Source organism: Schistocerca gregaria, chromosome 3, assembly GCF_023897955.1.
Source record: "Schistocerca gregaria isolate iqSchGreg1 chromosome 3, iqSchGreg1.2, whole genome shotgun sequence".
Lineage (NCBI taxonomy): Eukaryota > Metazoa > Arthropoda > Insecta > Orthoptera > Acrididae > Schistocerca > Schistocerca gregaria.
In genome coordinates, this window is record NC_064922.1 from 203936864 (window position 1) to 203959650 (window position 22787).

The 22787-nt window shown below is 39.2% G+C and overlaps 1 protein-coding gene across 2 annotated transcripts in view; it reads right to left on the reverse strand.

The window, feature by feature from the left end:
• LOC126356145 (retinol dehydrogenase 14-like) overlaps positions 1–15360 on the reverse strand; it is a 262668-nt gene extending 247308 nt beyond the window's left edge. The window contains exon 1 of one of the 2 annotated variants that reach the window (XM_050006882.1): positions 14901–15255. In XM_050006882.1, the coding sequence (XP_049862839.1) occupies positions 14901–15036 (136 nt within the window). In that variant the 5' untranslated portion in view covers positions 15037–15255. Of the gene's footprint in view, positions 1–14900 lie in introns of both variants that reach the window. The other variant, XM_050006880.1, reaches the window with a different exon arrangement.
• Between the last annotated feature and the right edge of the window lie 7427 nt (positions 15361–22787).

The following is a 22787-nucleotide window of genomic DNA, read 5'->3' on the forward strand; positions in this document are numbered from 1 at the left end:
CGCCGTCAGTGTCAGCCAGTTTGCCGTGGCATACGGAGCTCCATCGCAGTCTTTAACACTGGTAGCATGCCGCGACAGCGTGGATGTGCACCGTATGTGCAGTTGACGGACTTTGAGCGAGGGCGTATAGTGGGCATGCGGGAGGCCGGGTGGACGTACCGCCGAATTGCTCAACACGTGGGGCGTGAGGTCTCCACAGTACATCGATGTTGTCGCCAGTGTTCGGCGGAAGGTGCACGTGCCCGTCGACCTGGGACCGGACCGCAGTGACGCACGGATGCACGCCTAGACCGTAGGATCCTACGCAGTGCCGTAGGGGACCGCACCGCCACTTCCCAGCAAATTAGGGACACTGTTGCTCCTGGGGTATCGGCGAGGACCATTCGCAACCGTCTCCATGAAGCTGGGCTACGGTACCGCACACCGTTAGGCCGTCTTCCGCTCACGCCCCAACATCGTGCAGCCCGCCTCCAGTGGTGTCGCGACAGGCGTGAATGGAGACGTGTCGTCTTCAGCAATGAGAGTCGCTTCTGCCTTGGTGCCAATGATGGTCGTATGCGTGTTTGGCACCGTGCAGGTGAGCGCCACAATCAGGACTGCATACGACCGAGGCACACAGGGCCAACACCCGGCATCATGGTGTGGGGAGTGATCTCCTACACTGGCCGTACACCTCTGGTGATCGTCGAGGGGACACTGAATAGTGCACGGTACATCCAAACCGTCATCGAACCCATCGTTCTACCATTCCTAGAACGGCAAGGGAACTTGCTGTTCCAACAGGACAATGCACGTCCGCATGTATCCCGTGCCATCCAGCGTGCTCTAGAAGGTGTAAGTCAACTACCCTGGCCAGCAAGATCTCCGGATCTGTCCCCCATTGAGCATGTTTGGGACTGGATGAAGCGTCGTCTCACGCGGTCTGCACGTCCAGCACAAACACTGGTCCAACTGAGGCGCCAGGTGGAAATGGCATGGCAAGCCGTTCCACAGGACTACATCCAGCATCTCTACGATCGTCTCCATGGGAGAATAGCAGCCTGCATTGCTGCGAAAGGTGGATATACACTGTACTAGTGCCGACATTGTGCATGCTCTGTAGCCTGTGTCTATGTGCCTGTGGTTCTGTCAGTGTGATCATGTGATGCATCTGACCCCAGGAATGCGTCAATAAAGTTTCCCCTTCCTGGGACAATGAATTCACGGTGTTCTTATTTCAATTTCCAGGAGTGTATATTTATTTGATACACTCAGTTTAATTGAGTGGGCCAGACATGTGGCTGGTCTCAATGTTTGGCTGTGTTTTCCGACACAGGGTGCCAGCTCACACCTGTTGTAAACTCAGTTTTTAACCTGAAATAAAATATAACAAAACAGTGCAGGCAGGTATTGCGGTGAAATTTAAAATATTGAGTCATGTACACTGATTTATAAGTTGAACAAGTAGTTTATTTTTCTTCAATATATTCACTTAAGACTTAAAATGTAGTCTGAGGGGCTCTTAAGTAGGGGCGGCGGTTAGTAACTGATGCTACAACACTTCACTATAAAATTCATATGCTGTGATCACGGTACTTGACAGTATGTTCACAATTCACAAAATACACTCTTGTCTGCTGTCCTAAACCGCTAGATTGCACTCCACTTTAGTGCTTCCAAATGTCGCTACATATATACTTGTCCCCGAATGTGGCTATTAACCCACTACTACCCCCAGATGCGCAGCATGTCCCATGTCCGGTTCTTACCATCGCTTAAAACCAACTACCAAGTCATCAAAGATAGCCACCCTATCTGCCCTCAAAATAGCTGGAAAACATAGAACACTATGGTATCAGAGGAAATGCAAACAATTGAATTGCTACATTCCTAACCAATTGGATGCAGAGAGTCAGCATGAAATACACTAATAGACAAAGCAACTCAATAACCGAAATACTATCAAGTAATAAAACTGTAAAGCAAGGTGTTCCACAGGGTTCAGTATTGGGAATCCTACTTTTCCTCCTGTGTATTAATGATTTGAGCCTGATTTAATGTTGATGCATACAAAACAATAATATTTGCTGATGGCACAACTGTACTCCTCAAAAGGGAGAATACAGCGGTTGTGCAAAAAGCTGTGAACTTGGCCACTGAACAACTCAGCAACTGGACTAAAATCAACAGATTAACTATCAACACCAAAAAGACAGCTTCCATGAACTTTCACACAACACAAAATGCAAATTCCTCTCAGCCATTTGTCACTGTAAATAACCAGCCAATAGATACCGGCACTGTTTTCAAATTCCTGGGTCTGTCGATTCGAGATAACCTGAAATGGAATACACATGCAGGAAAGGTAAATGGCAGAATTAGTACTGGCTGTTATACATTGAGTGTACTGAAATCATGTGCTAGCCTGAAAACATTAACCAGCATGTACTATGCTTACATACAAGCCCACCTAAAATATGGTGTGATATTCTGGGGAAATTCTCCAGCTGCCCTTAGCACATTCAGAATCCAGACGAGAGCAATGAGGATTATTACTGGAAGCAAACCCAGAGACTCCTGCAAACCCATCTTCAGAAAGTTGGAAATCCTTACACTGTTTTGCCTATACATTCTCAAGACTCTAAAATTTTTCAGAAACCACACAGTGCCAACTGACACCAGAGTTGTAAAAAATAATGAAATACATGCACCAAGACCAGGAAAATCTCAAATCTGCATGTTTTACATACAAACACTCAACTGTGTAAAAAGGGAGCTTTCCACATGGGCCTCCAACTGTTCAACAATCTTCCCACTAGTATTAAGTCCATCGAAGACAACATAAAATTTAGCAAAGCTGTGAAGTCATATTTGTTGTGTCACTATTTTTACTCTGTAAATGAATACTTAGAATAGTAATCTTGCTTTTTGTGTTAAACTGAAAACATTGAGCAATATAATACATTAGGACACTGTATGTTAATATACGTTAACTGATATTTTCCTACATCTGCAACACACTGTGTACCATCAGATCACATGGAATAAATAAATAAATAAATAATGATTGCCTAACTCAAAACAATATTTGACAAAAATTATGAATATTCTAAAACTAAACCAAAACATATATGATATATTGAAAAATAAGGAAATTTTCCGGGTAACAATTAAAAGTCCAATTTTTTGTATCTGCCATTGTTTTTTCACAAATAATGTTCTTGTGGCATGATTTTGCTTTTCCCAGAGTTTTGATACTAAACATAAATAAACGAATAAAAATAAGTACTTAACTACTCATCTACCTCTTTAAACTTTAGAATGCTGCTGCTAGTTTCATCTCTTTAAATTTATTACCAAAATCACAGTTTCTCTCAGTCAAATACAATATTCTGACCTCTCATTCAAAAATGGTACACACTATGCGGAATCAGCTATGGCTGCTCAATGCAGCTCTACTAGCCGCATCAGCAAACACTTTTTTTCATATTAGTTGGCCAAAGCATTGCCGAGATATTAGCTTTTGATCTTTCATAAACTTGCAAATTTTAAGATGACAATAACTTTTAAACAATTATATACTTTTGTGGGACAGGTAGATAATTTAGCTTTACATATTTTTCTGTACATGAGTGCCGACTTGCATCTCTGTGTCACTCTTAGTTTTGTTTTTATCAACTTTTCTCTTGCATATAAATGTCTCCAAGAGCGCAGACATGTCCATACATGCCCCTGCCAAACGTTCAAGTTTTTCCGAGACTGCATAGACGCTAGCCGCTCACCACAGCTCTGTAGCAACTGCCAGCCATGTGCTCTCTGGTGGGAACTGCCGTTCTAATCTCCCGCAACAGCTTGTATGCTCACATTCTTCATTATATAGAAAGCTGAGAATGAGCCGTCTTTGAAGTCAGTATAGTTACACACACTCTAAGTATGAATTTCTGGATAAAAACTGCACCTGGGAGTTTTGTAAGAGGAAATGACTTTTTTCAAAGTCCACCAAGGACCAGGAAGACAGCCATTAACAAAAACTACTATTATTTATATGCAGAATTGTAGAAGGATTACATGATTGCATCTTTAGGTGACTGGGAGTATACAGGATGTGGGATTTAGTAAACAGGGTTACCCTCTATGACAGCAACAGTGGCTCTTACCTAGCCAGAAAATGAGTTGAACTGAATTCGAATGATGGGTACTGGTATGCTATTAATGTCTTTTCATCTTTACGGCACAATGCTAGCGAGTTGCAGCATGCTAGCCTCTTGGCAAGCCACTATCAGATTTCTTACAGGGTGAGAGATCTGGAAAATACCCACTATATCCAGGTAGGTCAGGACAAAACTGGCTACGTAAGGTCTCGTATTATTTCGTAGAAAGATAACATCACAGAGACCTCAAATAAAGGGAACAGATATAGGCCTTACTATGTCAGAAATGCAACAGTTGCTATCAAAATTACTCGCTTTGTGGACTGGAGGTGATTGTGTTATGTGCCCAATGGCGCCCGGTATTTTCATCTCAGGTTTTGGGCCCATATGATCATAACTAATACAAATGCAGTTGGTCAGTGTTTGTTTTTCTCAGATCCTTCAGGTACAGATGCACCTATCATGATGATGTACACAGAAGAATGAATCATCTGAAAAGAGGACGGGGTGAAACTGCTATGTCCAGTGCGGTCTTTGAATGCACCACTGTCAGTGCACCTCTCTCTGTGCTGCTTCAAAGGAAATCACAAAATAATCACCGTGTTCACAGTCTATAATGCTCTGAATGCCAATACTCTGTCTACATTGATAATTCTCTTGCTACAACAAGACCATTTCCTGTATCAACATACACACTGTTGCTGTACGATCCTGCTAGGCCTAGTGAACAATATGTCAGTCCTCTCGACTGCTAGTCACGTGGCTACTCACATCCTTGATTGCATTGAATATGGCCCTCCTAAATCCACCAATTCCATATTTGTATGACAGAATCATGGACCTTATCACGGTGGGGTGTCATACGTGCTGAGTGATACAGACTGCCCTACCATAGGTGTAGCCACAATGAACGGGTATCTGTTGAAAGGCCAAGAAAATGTGTGGTTCCTGAAGAGGGATGGCAGCCTTTCCAGTAGGTGCATGAGCAGTTGTCTGGATGATTGACTCGTTTGTCCTTATAGCATTAACCAACATAGCCCTGCTGTGCTGGTACTGCAAACCGCTGAGAGCAAGGGGGAAACCACAACTATTATTTTTCCCAAGGGTACACAGCTCTACTGTATGGTTAAATGATGAGGGCATCCACTCAGGTGAAATATTCTGGACATAAAACACCCTACCCCATTTGGATCTCTGGGTGTGGACTACTCAGGAGGATATCATCAGGAAAGACGAGACTGTCAATCTATGGTGTTTGATCTCTTAATCAGGCAGGTAGGTCAGAAAATTTACAAACAGAAATGGTTAGGTTGAAGGTAGATACAGAAGGGATTGGTGAAGTTTGATAATACAATGGACAGGACCTCTTATCCAGTGAGATCAGTGTTATAAATACAAAATCAAATAGCAGTAATGCAGGAGTAGGTCTAATACTAAATAAGAAAATAGGAATGCAACAGCATAGTGAATACATTATTGCAACCAAGATAGACACAAAGCCAGCACCCACAACAGTAGTACAAGTTTATATGCTAACTAGCTCCACGGATGATGAAGAGATTGAGAAAATATATGACAACATAAAAGAAATTATTCCCGTAGTAAAAGGAGATGAAAAATTTAATTCTGATGGGGGACTGGAATTCAATAGTAAGAAAAAGGAAGAGAAGGAAAAATGGTAGGTGAACAGGGACTGGAGAAAATGAATGAAAGAGGAAGCTGCTTGGTAGAATTTTGCACAGAGAATAATTTAATCATCACTAACACTTGGTTTAAAAATTATGAAAGAATGTTGTGCATATAGAACAGACCTGGAGACACCAGAAGGTTATATAATGACTCAGACTGGTTATATAATGGTGAGTGAGATTTAAGAATGAGATTTTTTGATTATTTACTATAGATTAAAATTGAAGAAATTTCAAAAAGGTGGGAGATTAAGGAGATGGGACCTGGACAAGCTGAAAAAAATCAGAGCTTGCTGAGAGTTGCAGAAGGAGTATTAAGCAACGATTGACTGATACAGGGGAAAGGAGGATTGTAGAAGATAAATGAATAGCTTTTAGAAATAAAATAGTGCAAGCAGCAAAGAATCAAATAGGTAGAAAGACAAGACCTGGTAGAAATTGTTGGATATCAAAGGAGATATTGAATTTAACTGATGAAAGGAGAAAACATAAAAATGCATTAAATTAAGTATGTGAAAGGGAATACAAATGTATAAAAAATTAGACGGACAGGAAGTGCAAAATGGGTATGCATGAATGGCTACAGGGCAAATGTAAGAATATCAAACACATATAATAGGGCAAAAAAAGAGATGTTTGGAGAAGAGAAAAGAAAAGTAGCTGTATGAATACAAAGAGCTCAGATGGAAATCCAGTAGTAAACAATGAAGGGAAAGCTGAAAATTGGAAGGAGTATATAGAAGGACTGTACAAGATAAACGTACTTGTATCATAGAAAGATAACAGGACATAGATGAAGATGAGGTAGGAGATATGATAGTGAAAGAAGAATTTGACAGACCACTGAAAGACGTAAGTCAAAACAAAGCTCTAGTGTAGATGACTTTCCCTCAGAACTATTGAAAATCTTGGGACAGCCAGTCATAACAAAACTATTCCACCTGGTATGCAAGGTGTTTGATACAGGCAAAATGCTCCAAGGAAAACAGGTTCTGAAAGATGTGGATGTTTCACAATCAGTTTAATAAATCATGGCTGCAAAATACTAACAAAAATTATTTACTGAGAAATGTAAATACTGGTAGAAGCCAACCTCAGGGAAGATCAGTTTGAATTTCAAAGAACTGTAGGAAGAAGCCTACGCAATACTTGTCCCATGACTTAGCTTAGAAGATAAGTCAGGTAAACGTAAACTTACGTTTATAATGTCTGCAGATTTTGAGAATGCTTGTGACCAGGTAGTCTGATACACTCTTTGAAATTGTGAAGGTAGCAGGGGTAGAATACAAGGACTGAAAGAGAAACCAGACAGCTGTTATAAGAGTCAAGGGGCATGAAATGGAAGCAGTGGCTGAATAGGGAGTGCAACAGGGTTGTAGCTCATCCCTGGTGTTATTCAACTGTACAATGAACAAACAGTAAAGGAAATCAAAGGAAAATTTGGATAAGGAATAAAAGTTCACACGCAAGAAATAAATCTTTGAGTTTTGCAGATGAAATTATAATTGTCTTAGAGACCAGAGACTGTAAAGGACTATGAAGGTCTGTTAAATGCAATGAAAAGTGTCTTGAAAGGAGAATATAAGATGAACATTAACAGAAGCAAGACAAGGATAATGGAATGCAGTCAAATTAAATCAGGTGATGCTGAGGGATTTAGATTAGGAAACAAGATACTAAAATTAGCAGGTGAGTTTCGTTATTTGGTCAGTAAAATAACTGACAATGACCAAAGAAGAGAGTATATACAATGTAGGCTGGCAATGGCAAGAAAAGCAGTTCTGAAGAAGAGAAATTTGTTAGCACTGAATATAGACTTTAATATTAGGAAGTCTTTTTCGAAATAAGAGGCAGTCAAATGAAAATCAAACGCCTGTCACAATGGGACCATGGAATGATTCCATTCAGAAGTAATCACTAGATGTGTTACAACAATCATCACACTGGGACACAAGGTTATCAATTCCTGTTCCACAGAATGCAGCTGGCCACTGATGGATGCACCCTTGCACTTCCTCGTCTGACTGAAATCAATGTCCAGGCATGTTTTTCTTCAGGTCGCCAAAGGTGTGAAAAAGTATAGTGAAAGATCTGGGCTGTATGGAGGATACTGTAGTGTTTCACAATCAAATCATCAAAGCATAGTCTTCATCTGATTAGCAGTGTGGGGGTGAGTGTTACCATGCAACAGGATGCTTCCTCTGCTTGTAGAGCTCTTTGAGGATGGAACCACAACAAATCTACACAGCTATGAAGACACTTTGCAGAATCTGCAATGTGCCATAATTAAAAGGAATGCCACTGGATAGGAATTCTGTTGGACAAAATCATCCTGCTGGGTGATAATGGCTGCCCTGACACCAACAATCGGCTGAAAGTTGCACTTCAGTGATTTGATGGCAAAAAAACTACAACATCCTCTGCACAGCTCAGACCTTTCACCATGTGATTTTCACATGTTTGGTGACCTGAACAAAGGTATGCACGGATGTTTGTTTCAGCCAGATGAGAAAGTGCATGAGCAAGTACCAACTGCATTCTATGAAACAAAAATTGATCATCTCATCTCCTAGTGGGATAAGTGTCTTAATGCATATCACAATTACTTTTTAATGAAGCCATTCCTTGGTCCTGTTGTGGCAGATGTTCAATTTTCTTTGGATTGCCCTTGGAATTCATCTGGATTGTAGCCTTATAGGGAAGTGACATGCGAATGAGAAACAGTTCAGACAAGAAGATTCCGAAATGTGGTGCTACAGGAGAATGCTGAAAATGAGATGGGCCAATCATATTACCAATGAAGAATGGAATTGGGGAGAAAAGGAATTCATAGCATAACTTGACCAAGAGAAGGACTCAGTTGATAGCACACATTCTGACACACCAAGGGATCATCAGTTTAGAACTGGAAGGAAGTGTGGGGGACAAAAACTGTAGAGGGAGACCAAGAGATGAATACAGTAAGCAGCTTCAAAAGGAGGTAGATTACAGTGCTCATTTGGAGATGAAGAGGTTTGCACAGGGGGGAGGGTGGGGGGACAACTGTTTCTAGTAGTCTCTTCCTGTTGATATTGCCTTGCTCTCACCAGGGGGTAATCAGTATGACTGTTTACAATTACATGCAGGCATGTAACTTCCACAGCTTTTATTCATAATAAAGAAAATATTGCTTCTAGTTAACAATTTAAATGTGAGGTAGATGACAGACAGGAATTCACTAAGACAAATTTTCTGCCTCCACGTGCTTTCTGCATTATTGTAGCCTTCAAAAATATTAATGTAGAATTTACTTTTACCAGTAGTATACTTATTAAGTTCAATCCTTAGCTTACCAGAGTTAGCATTCCTACACTTCCATGTTCCACTCTACATACCGGTACTTGTATATTCAACTCGTTCAATGATGCAAAATCTTTTTGTTGGAATTACTGTCATTTATGTTTGTAACTTCTTTATTAGTTTCTTACTTGCTGTAGATACAAACATCCTGTTGTTCCAGAAGTGTATGATCCTAGTTTCCTATGCCCCTTCTTTATTTTACAGTGTCACTGAATTTCCTTGTTTTCTTTTCTTGTTTTCCAGCTGACAAAGTTACTGTTACAGGATTTGTGATCACCTCATGGACGTAGACTGCTAGGGTTTTTATCACTTACATTATTACTTCACACAGCAATTTCTTGCCTACGTAGAATAGCATGAAACTTTCTGGGGATCAGTGTCTATATGTTCTGACTACATCTCAATGGGATTTTACACAATTTCTCAAAAAAATGTTACAATGACTTGGCGAAACTGCAGAATAGTAATAGACAAAGAGAAGAAGTAAAGACAAGTTTGCATTCAGTCTCGTATTTGTAAATCTCCTGATAATGACTATGAACAATATCTGATCAATAGCAAGTCGCCTTATCAAGAGATCTGATTAAATAGTTAAAAAGCTAAATGGAGAAACTACAATGTTACAGTCAGTGACCATAGTTCTTCTGACTCCACAACAGAAAACAAAAAGCCAAACTCTACAACAGGTATAAAAATAAACACAGAATGAAGACATAGCAAGATTCAAATACAAATCCTTAAACTCTTGCACTTGCCTCTTATGTTTTACTAATCAATATTCAGTGTGTAAGGCTGTACTTAATGTGAAAATTGAGATGAAAATGCTGTGCTCCTCCTTTTCCTCAATCTTTGAACTGACTGAACCAGCAATAATAGGAGAACTTACTATTTAATGCAGACTCTACCCAATGATGTAACATGGCATTTAACATTAACAAATTATTATCAACAGATGAAAAAATACTAGAAATGGAAACCTAGGATTGACTAGGGATCAAATGCCAGATCTCTGGATTTGGTAGTCTGGTACTAACCATTTGCCCACTAAAAACATGCAACAAAGCACCTAAAATAATTATTATTTACACATTAGATGAAACTAAATACATTCAAGTCAAACTTCTGTGCAACACAAGGATGACAAACTAAAATAAAATTACCAGTAACACAAGGAGCTGCGATGGCAAAACCACAGCATATTTCCATTCACCCTTTGCCATGCACCTCACACTGGTTTGCAAAGTATAGATGTAGATGTAATGCTGTCTTGTAAATAGCCTCTTGTGATGTGTAAAACTGACTGACTCTATTAATTACCTTGATGAGACCAGTTGTATAAAAAACACTGAAACAACAATAAATGTTCTTATTTTGATCTTCAAAGTGTTTACTGAACACACTGAAGTAGGAACATCATGCTCTCATGACACTAAAACAGTTTTCGTGACCAACATTTTCTCTAAGAGTGCTCTCTTATTTTGATGACTGCAGTATCTCAATGTCAGCATATTTTGGATGATTTTATCTGATCATGTGTTACATCGCAATAATCTGGTGCAACGTAATAAAATAGAAATTTGTACAGTACAGAAAAAAATAGTCAGTACAATACTTCCTCAGACCTCTTGCTGTAATCTTTCCAAATAAATTAGTATAATAAGTAGTAAATCTTAGTGCATATACTCCCTGATATATTTGTCATATATAACCCTGCTCATTATGAAGCATTGTTGTTGTTGTTGTGGTCTTCAGTCCTGAGACTGGTTTGATGCAGCTTTCCATGATACTCTATCCTGTGCAAGCTTCTTCATCCCCCAGTACCTACTGCAACCTACATCCTTCTGAATCTGTTTAGTGTATTCATCTCTGAAGCATATTGCTGAGATTAAAACCATACCATTAGAAGAAAACAAACATGCTAGGAATTTTTGATTTGATGTTCTTGTTTGGTCTCGTAGATTACATATTGTACACGGAGTGTACTTTTAATAGAAAACAAGCTTATTTATTCTTTACTCATGAACTCTAGCAGATAATTTTCAGTTGACAGTATTGGGTGTGTCACAATTTTATACGCAGAGGGGCCAAGATACATGTAATGTCAGTGTTCTGAATGCATTTTTCATTTTACATTGAATCAAGCCTTAATTACAATGCATATGAAATAAATGTACAATAAAAGGAAACAATCACATTTTACAGGAATGTAACAAGTTATTACATATTTTCTGTTTCATTTTAAGTACTCACTTCTACTGCATGTACATTTGTCCACAAGGTACACTTTTAAGTCCTCTTTGGAGCTTGGACCTTTTAATTCCTTTTATTTCCACAACTGAGATACAATGCATGACAAAAAAAAAAAAAAGTGCCTGCTTCACCTGGACTGAGCTCTCACCGCCTAAACTTAGTGTAGTTATTTTCCTTCCCTCTCTTTATACAATATGTATGTCTTTATTAAGGACATGTTTACCATTTTCTCTCACTACTGTAATATTTTTTATGTATACACTATGTACATTGCCAAAACATTATGCTGTATGAGTACCGGTACTTGTCTACAGGGCTGTCTGCATGGTACCTTTGCTACACACCTCACTGGTGTTTTCTGAATTACAAACATTCTTTTAAAGTGCTGGTACTGGTAGCCAGCTTGTGCACTCTCCCATGTGTGAACTGATTAGCACTGATGTGGGAACACTAGTCCATTGCAGACTGTTCTCAGAACTTTCTCATCGATAACATTTGCTACTTTGCATATAAGAAAAATGAGTGTGTTTACCGCATACACAGTGCACCTATGTGCATCCCCATGTCAAATGCTTATCTATACTAGTTTCTCAAATGTTGTGCTTCTTACTTCTCTATTTATTTTAAAATATACATTAAATACATTTTCTTCTGTTTTATTTGAAACACTGCATTAGACTGATTTATACAAAGCCTCTGTTGTAATAGGTACTTATTTGCATTTTCAATTTTCAGGACTGCTTCTTTCGTGCATTCAAATATTTTTGCCAGATCCATAAAGATCTTCTGTTGCCCGTCAAGTGATATTACCTGCCAACTCTTTAGTCATAATTATTGGCTTCCCTTCTCTGAATCCATGTTATGATAATGGTAGTATTTTAAGTTTTGTTATTCTGTATTATTGTTTCATGGATTTATCTAAGGCATTTGATAGTGTGAACCACTCAAAATTAATGATGAAATTATATCAGTATGGAATTAGAGGAAAATGCTATGACATATTTAAATCACACATTACAAACAGGAAACAATGCACAGAAATCAGACATACCAGTGGGGGAAATATAACAAACTACAGATCAGAATTACAAATGGTTAAACACGGTGTGCCGCAAGGAGCTTGAGAAGGAAGCACTCCTGAATATCGAAAATGCGAATAAATAGTTAACACAAAACAACCTGTTTATGAATCATTCTAAAGCAATGAATGCAGTATTTCAGTCCAAGGATAGTGAAAATTATAATGTAAATGTTAATATAAATGGAAAGACTGTTAAAGAAGTAAACAGCACAAATTTTCTGGGAACTATAATAGACAAACATTTGGCATGGGGGGAGCACATAGATGCACTGTGTTAAAAGATAAACAAACAGATCTTCATCATGCATAAAACAGCTAAGACTGTGGACAATAAAGTCCTCAGATCAATGTATTATGGACTTGTCTTCCCACATTTGTCTTATTCAGTTCATATATGGGGAAGTGCACAAGCTGTCTACCTAAAAAGAATATTCACAATTCAGAAAAGGGCATTGAGATGCATTGCAAAAATACCACCAAGACAGACCAGTAGGCAAGCTTTTGTACACTATAATATTATGACAGTATATTCACTGTACATATACCAAAGCATAATGGCGGTAAGGTCAAGTGATAAACACCTCCTAAATAAAGATGTACACAAACACACTACAAGAGAAAATGAAAATTACTACATGATAAACAGAAATCTAAAACTGTCTATTACTGCCCCAGAAGAAGCAGGCAAAAGGTTTTTGAACAAACTCCCCAAAATCATTAAAAAAGAAACTGACCTAAGATGTTTTAAAAATGATTTGAAACTATATGTCACAGAGAAATGCATATACAGTTTGAGTGAATACTAAGATGGTGTTTAAATATGTTATATCATTACTGAAATGTACCCTTAAAAATTATCATTTCTGTATGTTGTTTGGATTTGTGTGTACATATAATGTTTAACATTTAATACCTTTGTATGCTTATGGACTATTTCTGTTTAATTATCTGTCTCATTTATATATAATGAAATCAAGATTGATGTTAATAGCCTATTGTATGGCACACCCAATACTCTCAGCTGGATTTTCAGCCAGAGTCCATGGGCAAAGAATAAATAAATACAAATGCAAATGTGGAAATCAGTTATATTTGCCTGTACTTTCATAATTCACCTCTTCCCTTTCTTAAATACTACGAACCTTTATTTTAATTGCTTAGAATACCATCTTGAGGTGCAGCATTTGTAATACGAGTTAAGGATTTCGGATGACTTTCCCTGCATTCCCTTATGAGATGTGACGTAATGCTATCCAAGCCAAATGGATCTTTGTTTTTTTAACTGCTTTACTAGGTCAAAAACCTCTTAATGAAAACAAAATTAGTTACGAATCTGCAGCACTCTTTCCCTTTTATTTTGTACACAGTATTATACACCTCAGTTTTTTTTCCCCCCGAGAGGTCAGGTCGTAATACCCTTTCAGTTTATTTCTTGCATGGATTACGTCACCAAATCACTCAGCTATTTATTTTTTTGTCGTTTGTTTACTAATTTTTTGTCGACAGGGCATATAAAATTACAATACTAACTGAATAAAGAAAATACTAGGACATGTAAAATTATTATAATAATTAAATAAAGACTGGTCCCAATTGGTATTTGCATCAGTGTCAGTACACAGTAGCCTTTCCTGTCAAGTCATGTGTCGAACAATTCCGGTACAATATTTGATTGAAGTTTTTTTTTATATGTAATATCGTATTCTTTGACTCCTAAAGTACTAGTACACTCCTTGTACAACATGTAATATACAATTTACAGTGGGAAAAACAGCAGAAATAATACGGTATCTCCCTGTTTAAAAATAATTTAGGGAAGTGCTGCAGTACCTGCTATTATTCTACAGAAGTATTTTGCATAAATCAATAAAACATTTTACTTGTAATTTTCATGGACACACAGAATTAATGTGAAAGTCCTATTAAGTCACTACCTGTTATCATAATATCCTCAATGGAAATTCTTGTTAATGTCTTTGCTATTGTGTGTTAAAAACTTCTGTGACACAATGTATTTTGATCAGTGATGGTAAAGAAAAACAATAGCGAATGCACCATTCCTTTTTTTATTATTAAAAACGCTTGAATGTTATCACTATTGTGCGCATTCTTTTCATATTATGTATATCGACTCGTTCCACATCCATTTTCTAACACTTACTGATCTATGGAATATTGTACGTTTACCCTAGTAAATAAACTGGCAATAACGTTATTGTGTTATGCTGAGCGTTAAGCATCTTGTACACTTTCTTGTATGGAAAATGGGGACTTCACCAATTAGAGAAAAAAAGTCTTGTCATCGATTTCGCGTATATTGGCAAAATGGTATGCTATCTGCTTTTGAAATACCGGTATATGGATACATTGCATCTATGCAAAATATTATCTGGATAACTGTTGTTCTCCTACCTGTGTTTGAACCGGTAACAATTGCAGTTTTTCCATGCAATAATCTTTGACTTTGACAAACTCCTATAGTGCATTTGTTATACAGCTTTAACAGCAGAAGGAATACTGCTGTGGAAATCAGTATGTATCCAATCATCAGGAACGCACATTCACTACACTGAACAGCTACTGTGTGACTCTTTATCGTAGTTCATTCGGGAAGGCAACGGTCGATTAGCGATATCAGTATCTCATGCGAAGGTATGTGAAAGCCTGCCTATCATACCACACAAGACTTTAGCGACAGCGAAACACGGGAACGCCTCAACTGGACGTAGCAACGTCTGTGAACTACGTCACTTTCCGTGTTTAGCTGCCGCTGAAGTCTTGTGACTTTCTGGTAAAACGCACTTCTTATGATGTGTGTCACCTTCCAAACAGGTCGCGAATGAGGCAGTTACGACAATTATCAACCGGTTCTGCATTGCGTACAGTTCCTGAGAAGGAGGAACTCCGCGCATGCGCAGAAATTCGGAACGGCGGCATTATTTATTAGCGTCAGAAGTCAACAATGTTACGATAGTGGATTTTTTTTGCCTAATTTTATTGTTTCCTTTCTTTCCGCGAGACAATGCGAAGTTCACGTGAAGATATGATCTTCACCAGCGACCGTTCTCCCACAAGACAGGCCAAATATAGAAAATAATATATAAAATTGGCTTTACTATACATGGTGAAAAAAGTAGCCTAAACTTTGCCCAGAAAAGACCAGATAAAAGTCGTAAACGAAAATTGTTTCTTCACTGAAGAAACTGAAGGAGAAAAACGGTTTCGGGTGTTATTTGGCAGTTATAAATTAAACAAGACACAAATGGGAAAGTAGAAAGGCGCTGTTTTCTGGTTTCTAAATATTATTTGATATGATTGTCCATATTTATTTTCGGCGTAATGTTTACATCAGGTTGTGCGACTAGAAATTTTGTTAGTGCATCTTGAAAAGTAAGGATGTACATATTGCCCTTGTCTGTGGGGGTCATTGGACCAACAATATCAATGTCACACTTTTCAAATAAATGCTCAGGGACAGTCGTAATTTCCGTGGGCATTTTAGTTTTGTTTTGTGTCATTTTTTTCCTTTGGCAGCTTTCGCATTTGCGAATTTACTGCTCTATATCGGTTTTCATGCCTTCCCAATGTACAATATTTTTTTAATCTTTCGTAAGTTCTTCCTTTCCCCTGATGGCCACCAATTGGTGAATCCATGAAACTGTTTGAGGATTGTATTCTCTCCTCTAAACTCAAATTAGCGGCCGATTCCCGGACGGCTGCCTTATTTGTGATAGCCTGTGTATCTTTGCTTTCCTCGTGGCCTGAATGGTTAGCTCCACTTGTCTCCCCTCCCACAGCTGTCTATTTTACGTCACCAATGCGACCTCAGAGACCTTGTATTCTTCCGCGTTTGCTTGAATCTCATTGGATTGAGTTTCACGTAGAGCGGAATCCAAGCTGTGAGCTATACAGCAAGTACTATCATAATGATATGTTTTATGCTGTTTTACAAGCACATATACTGAGCGATTGTGCGAGACAACAGCTTTAGTCACATTAAACGTGCACAGTACTGGCCAGTCAGCGTTCAAACTAAACTGCAATGATGTGAGCACTTGCAGTTCAGATGAAAAAAGATACGAACAAAGAAACGCTATAGCTTCGAATGTCATTTGATTTTTAAAGAGAATGAAATAATATTAGGCGAAACTCCAGCACTACCGCGTTCTTCTTAGGTGACCAGACGGAAAGCGTAAAATGCACTTGTTCTGAAGTAGTATTCCAATTAAAAACAAGAATGTTGAAAATTTCTAAGTTAAGGATAGAGTAATTTTTCTGAGCGAGATGTGTGTAATGTAAAAGTATACTGCAGGGATTTCACTGCACTGTTGAATACTGAAGCTTTTGTATCCCGCCTTGAAGGCAGTGCGTGGTTCGCTCCTGTAAACTGAAGGGTAGGCCGAATGTAGGAAGCGAGTAGGAGCAGGTGAGGTAAAAATCTCTCGGTACAGCTTTTAAGGTAAAGGTGGTTTTACTATCTCACGACAATAACTTGAATACACAATAACGTGAATACCTAACTTTCCACTGGGGAGCACACAGGTGCGGAGCCGGATGTATCAAAGCCCACAAAAGTTACACAGGCAAAATCTGTAGTGGCTCGCCCACTAGGAAATAGAAACAATGTTGCTTATTCGTCTACTCGGAATGAAATGGTGCAGAATGTGGAGCGGCGCTCGTAGAGCTGCACAGCGCCTGCTACAGGGCGCTGTCGTCGGTGTCGTAGTGCCAACCTAAGAACTTTTACCTACACCATGGCATCGTAGCTATCGATACCACAGAAGCCACTGAAAATATTAGTTACAGTCAGTTGTCTGGTAATCTCTTAGCTCCTTCCTTCTCCGAATCTGAGACATGTTTGAGTTCTATAGTGTGCCGCGTCTGAGAGGATCAGGATGGGAGCTAGACGCTAATTCCAGTAATGAGGTGGCTCGTCCAACTCGAAGTCCTGGTGCTGGAAAACAAGCTGGAGATTCTTTGCAGATAAGGGAACTTGGTGGGATAAGGGACATGCACTTCTGATGAAATGACTGACAGTGAGATGAAATACGAGTCAGGATAAGATCACTGTCGAACCCTAAGAGGCACCAACACATTGAATGTAAGTTGTGCAATCCTGCATGTACCCTGTGCAGCTAAGTGCCACGAGAAACTAAGTCCCGTCCCGAGGGCAGGGTAACTCAGGTCCAGCGTCTGAGGCAACTGTCGAAGGAAATCTCTAGCAACACCAGCGACCCTGTTTATATAAGTGGTCCAAATAAAACATTCATGTCTCTTTACGTAATACACGAGTATGTAACAAAAGATGGGAGTTCCTATTAATAAAAAAAAATAATTAAAAAAACAAAAAAAAACGCAGTTGATATCTGTTTGACCTATGGCAGCGCCATTAGGGGGCCAACTATAGCGCCATCTGGTTTCCCTTTTCAAGCTAGACGAGTTTCGTTCTTTTTAGTTTTTTCGTTTGATGCTTATTTCGTGAGATATTTGGCCCGGTCACTATCACTGGACCACCCGGTATATACCTGCAGAACATGATAGCTAGTGTTTGTTTAAGAGAGGGAGAGAGAGAGAGAGAGAAAGAGAGAAAAGTTGTATCAGCTATCTTTCCATCACGCCTGCATTAGATATAAAACTTAACACTAACTCCGAAAATCGCTCTCGCACACACAAATACACACGCGCGTACACATATCAACAGCACAATTCTTCCCTCCTCACGGAGTATGTTCGGTCACTTTTATGTGGCAGTCGAAAGAAGGGGGTGCTTTGATCTATAATTGCTTAAGATACCGGTGGAGATCGGGCATGAAGTACCATGTAACAACACCACCAACCTCAGCTAACAACTGCATTCCAGCCATTACCAAATGATTTATGCACTCCACTTTGCTTCGAGTTGTGCTTGCTGGTTGTTTCCTATTCTTATTTTGAAATTAGTCTAGAGAGCAATCTTGCACTGTCACAGTTTCGAATATGACTCGCACAACACCAGATGGAATCAGCGATCCATATGTACATTATTACATCGGTTCTGCCTTCCCAGGAGCACACACCATGTGCGTAGGGTGCCAGCCCTGTGCGAGGTAGGCGTGGCTTGTCCCCCCCACTCCGCAATTCTCACCTCGACAGGCAGAACTCTTCCTTTTGTTTTACGTTCGCGGTCGACTGACAGAAAAGTGTCAGCTACAACATGAGTACCAGTACGAGAAATAATAGAGCATGCATAAATTATTCCAACTCGTAATCTGGATTTTGCAAAGCAAATTTAATCAAATTACCAACATTCAAAACTAGAAGCATTGGACTCACCAAAAGCAGCAACACCATGACTTTGGGAAGACAGCTTCAAAGTAATCATTAGTAACGATATTGTAAATCAATTTGTTGCTCTCTCTTGTTGGCAGATAAGTCTGTCATCTCATATTGAAATGTTCAATTTTACACACGAATGACTTTTCACATGCTGGCCGCGGTGGTCTCGCGGTTCTAGGCGCGCAGTCCGGAACCGTGCGACTGCTACGGTCGCAGGTTCGAATTCTGTCTCGGGCATGGATGTGTGTGATGTCCTTAGGTTAGTTAGGTTTAAGTAGTTCTAAGTTCTAGGGGACTAATGACCACAGCAGTTGAGTCCCATAGTGCTCAGAGCCATTTGAACCATCTTTTTTTTTTTTTTTGACTTTTCACAGAATAGCATCCCTAAGGCACTCAGTCATTCTTCTTTCATGGTGTTTCGTCGGAACGTTTTAATTCTCTTCAGCATTGAAAAGCACCGCTCAGCTTCTTATGTCGAGATAAGCATTATGATTAGCAGTTTGAAAACTTAAAACAGTCTCGTCGAATGTGTCACGTAGTTCATCCTCTAGAATCAGCGAAAGAAACGGAACTGCGTAAGCAACTGCTCTCAATTCGGGCCCAGCATTAAAGACTTGAAGCTCATTCTTCAACTTTCTTTTTTCCAGGAAAGTATTTGTCTCGAAAATCTGTGATATATTTGTCAAACTGATTTACATAAAATAAGTTGGCTGCAATGAGGTGTCCAGGGAACTGAAAACGTAATTTTGTTTCAGAAAGGACGGCGTTGCACACTTCCAAAGCATCTCTTTTTCCATGACAACCAAGAACCCGTGGCTTCTTGGCAGGCATCGTTTCGTCATTTTCGAAACTAATCTCGCTAAGGATGGAATGAATGTCATCTCTGATGTTTTGCTTTACCGCTTCAAAGTTCTGGTTGTCTTGTGTTGCTGTGGTCGGTTAGGTTATCTTCTTCTGAAGCTGATTTAAAGTACGTCTGCATGAGGCATTGTCTTATAGAAAAATGATAGCCAGAAAATGAATTCGTTATCTTGCAGTCTTTGTTTGTATGAACCAGCTTTTACAATAGCAGAAGATAGTTTTATGCTATCACTTGTTTCAAAATTATCTTTTACTACTCGCGAATTGTAATTCCATCTCGTCACATACATTGGACAAGCTTTTTTGAATAATGATATGTGGCGAGTTAGAAAAGAAAGAAGAATTACCTGAAAGGTGCGCAAAGAAGATGCGTGCTTTGCGATTAACAGAGGCTGCTGTAGGCATAAGGTTGAACTGATGCACATAGCATGGGGTAGTTTGCAGCCGACCGCTGTGGCCGTGCGGTTCTATACGCTCGTCTGGAATCGCACGACCGCTACAGTCGCAGGTTCGAATCCTGCCTCGGGCGTGGATGTGTGTGATGTCCTTAGGTTAGTTAGGTTTAAGTAGTTCCAAGTTCTAGGGGACTGATGACCTCAGATGTTAAGTCCCATAGTGCTCAGAGTCATTTGAACCATTTTGTAGTTTGCATTTGGATATTTGTCTTTAATTAATTTCCGAACCACGTTCGACTTACCACTCATAACGTTTGCAGCATCGTAACTCTGAGCTATTAGTTTTGCTCGACCATCGCTAATTAATGGTTCAGTTTCTTTCAGAATACTCTCAGCTATAGTATGAGCATTCTTACTTTCTGGATTAACAAAGTTCCAAAATCTTTCAACAGGTTCTCCCTCAACAACATAACACAAAACAATAACCAATTGAAATTCGCAAGGTACATCTGTGTTTTCATCTGCGATTACTGCAACATTAGCGGCAGGTTTTATTTTTTTCCGAATTTCATCATGGTACACTTCCAACGTGCATTGCAGTAGTTTGTCCTGAACAGTCTTAGAAATGCTTGAATGAAATGAACTCGAAGAAATTTATCCAGTTCCGCGCTGGAAGTGAATTAGCTCGCGAAAAACACTCGAGTTTTGAGAGGCATCAGATTCATCGTGGCCCCTGAGAGGCAGATCCAAAGCACCACTGAACCGAGTACAGTTTACGGTTAAATTAGATATACATCTACTCTCTGCTTCACGTTTGCTGTGACTGTCAATTGTTTGCCTGTATTGCGAATCTAATTTCTGCTGAATGTTGTTTTCGCCTAGAAATGAAAGACTAAGCACGTTATTCATGTGTCGCTTTGACATTTCATGTACGTTGATTTTAGACCATAAGGCCCAATATCGGTTATATATTACATAAATGAACATCTTCCGCAATAACACACAAGGAAAACAAAAATCAGTGTTGCTTTCTTCACAACCACAAATCCAGCATCGATTTTTTGTTTGTTGCCGCAAATTCAGATTCGGGAATGGCCTACCTAGTGTCTTTTTATCTGAGAATCCTGTCGCTAAATGGCGTTTTCAGTAACTCATTTACTTTGTTCATGTTTGCTATTTTTAGTCAACTGCGTTGTCCCTTACAGATAACATTGTGAAGGCAGCTATACACTGTCAATTACCTGACCTCACAATACCTACAACGTGTTTGTATGTATTACACGATCGTAATAAGTATAAACAGAAATACTACACTTTTGTTTGGAAAACAGATGCTCAACAGGTGGTGAAAACGTTAGTTTTATTTTCCCTGTAGCAATAGCCCTGCTGTTGAGATATATACCATTGTTGAAATAATGCCTCTTAGTTTCAAAATCTAAGAGCATAATTATATTGAAATTACATATAACTATTTATAACGATATTTAAATGTATTATTTCCGCATTTGTTTTAATTACGAATTAATTAGCGTTTGGGAATACATTAGCATTAACTTACAAAATGATTATTAAACTGAATTACAAGAAATCTGTGCCCCGATGTATTCTAACACGATCGTTAGATGGAAGATCGTGCTTATGTAGGTCCGCACTTTACTGCTCTCTGGCGGAAGGAACTTAAGGCTCTGAGTCAGACTAGCTGTGGGGCCACCTCCGCCATAAGAAACGTATAGAAAGCAATGACCAAGCCTTTCACACCGCGCTTATGAGGGAAGGCAGTGCAAATCTGCAGTTGGCTCCGAAGTTCAGAAAACTACCAGGAGAGTGCACGCTGGGAAACGCGCCTCTTCAAGTCAAAGAATACATACTCCGAAACAAAGTTTAATGCGCGGTTCACATGTTGTTGTGGTCTTCAGTCTTGAGACTGGTTTGATGCAGCTCTCCATGCTACTCTATTCTGTGCAAGCTTCTTCATCTCCCAGTACCTACTGCAACCTACATCCTTCTGAATCTGCTTAGTGCATTCATCTCTTGGTCTCCCTCTACGATTCTTACCTTCCACACTGCTCTCCAATACTAAATTGGTGATCCCTTGATGCCTCAGAACTTGTCCTACCAACCGATCCCTTCTTCTGGTCAAGTTGTGCCACGAACTTCTCTTCTCCCCAATCCTATTCAATACTTCCTCATTAGTTATGTGATCTAACCATCTGATCTTCAGCATTCTTCTGTAGCACCACATTTCGAAAGCTTCTATTCTCTTCTTGTCCAAACTATTTATCGTCCATGTTTCACTTCCATATATGGCTACGCTCCATAAAATACTTTCAGAAATGACTTCCTGACATTTACATCTATACTCGATGTTAACAAATTTCTCTTCTTCAGAAACACTTTGCTTGCCATTGCCAGTCTACATTTTGTATCCTATCTACTTCGACCATCATCAATTATTTTGCTCCCCAAATAGCAAAACACATTTACTACTTTAAGCCTCTCATTTCCTAATCTAATTCCCGCAGCATCATCCGATTTAATTCGACTACATTCCATTATCCTCGTTTTGCTTTTGTTGATGTTCATCTTATATCCTCCTTTCAAGACATTGTCCATTCCATTCAACTGCTCTTCCAAGTTCTTTGCTGTCTCTGACAGAATTACAATGTCATCGGCGAACCTCAAAGTTTTTATTTCTTCTCCATGGATTTTAATACCTACTCCGAATTTT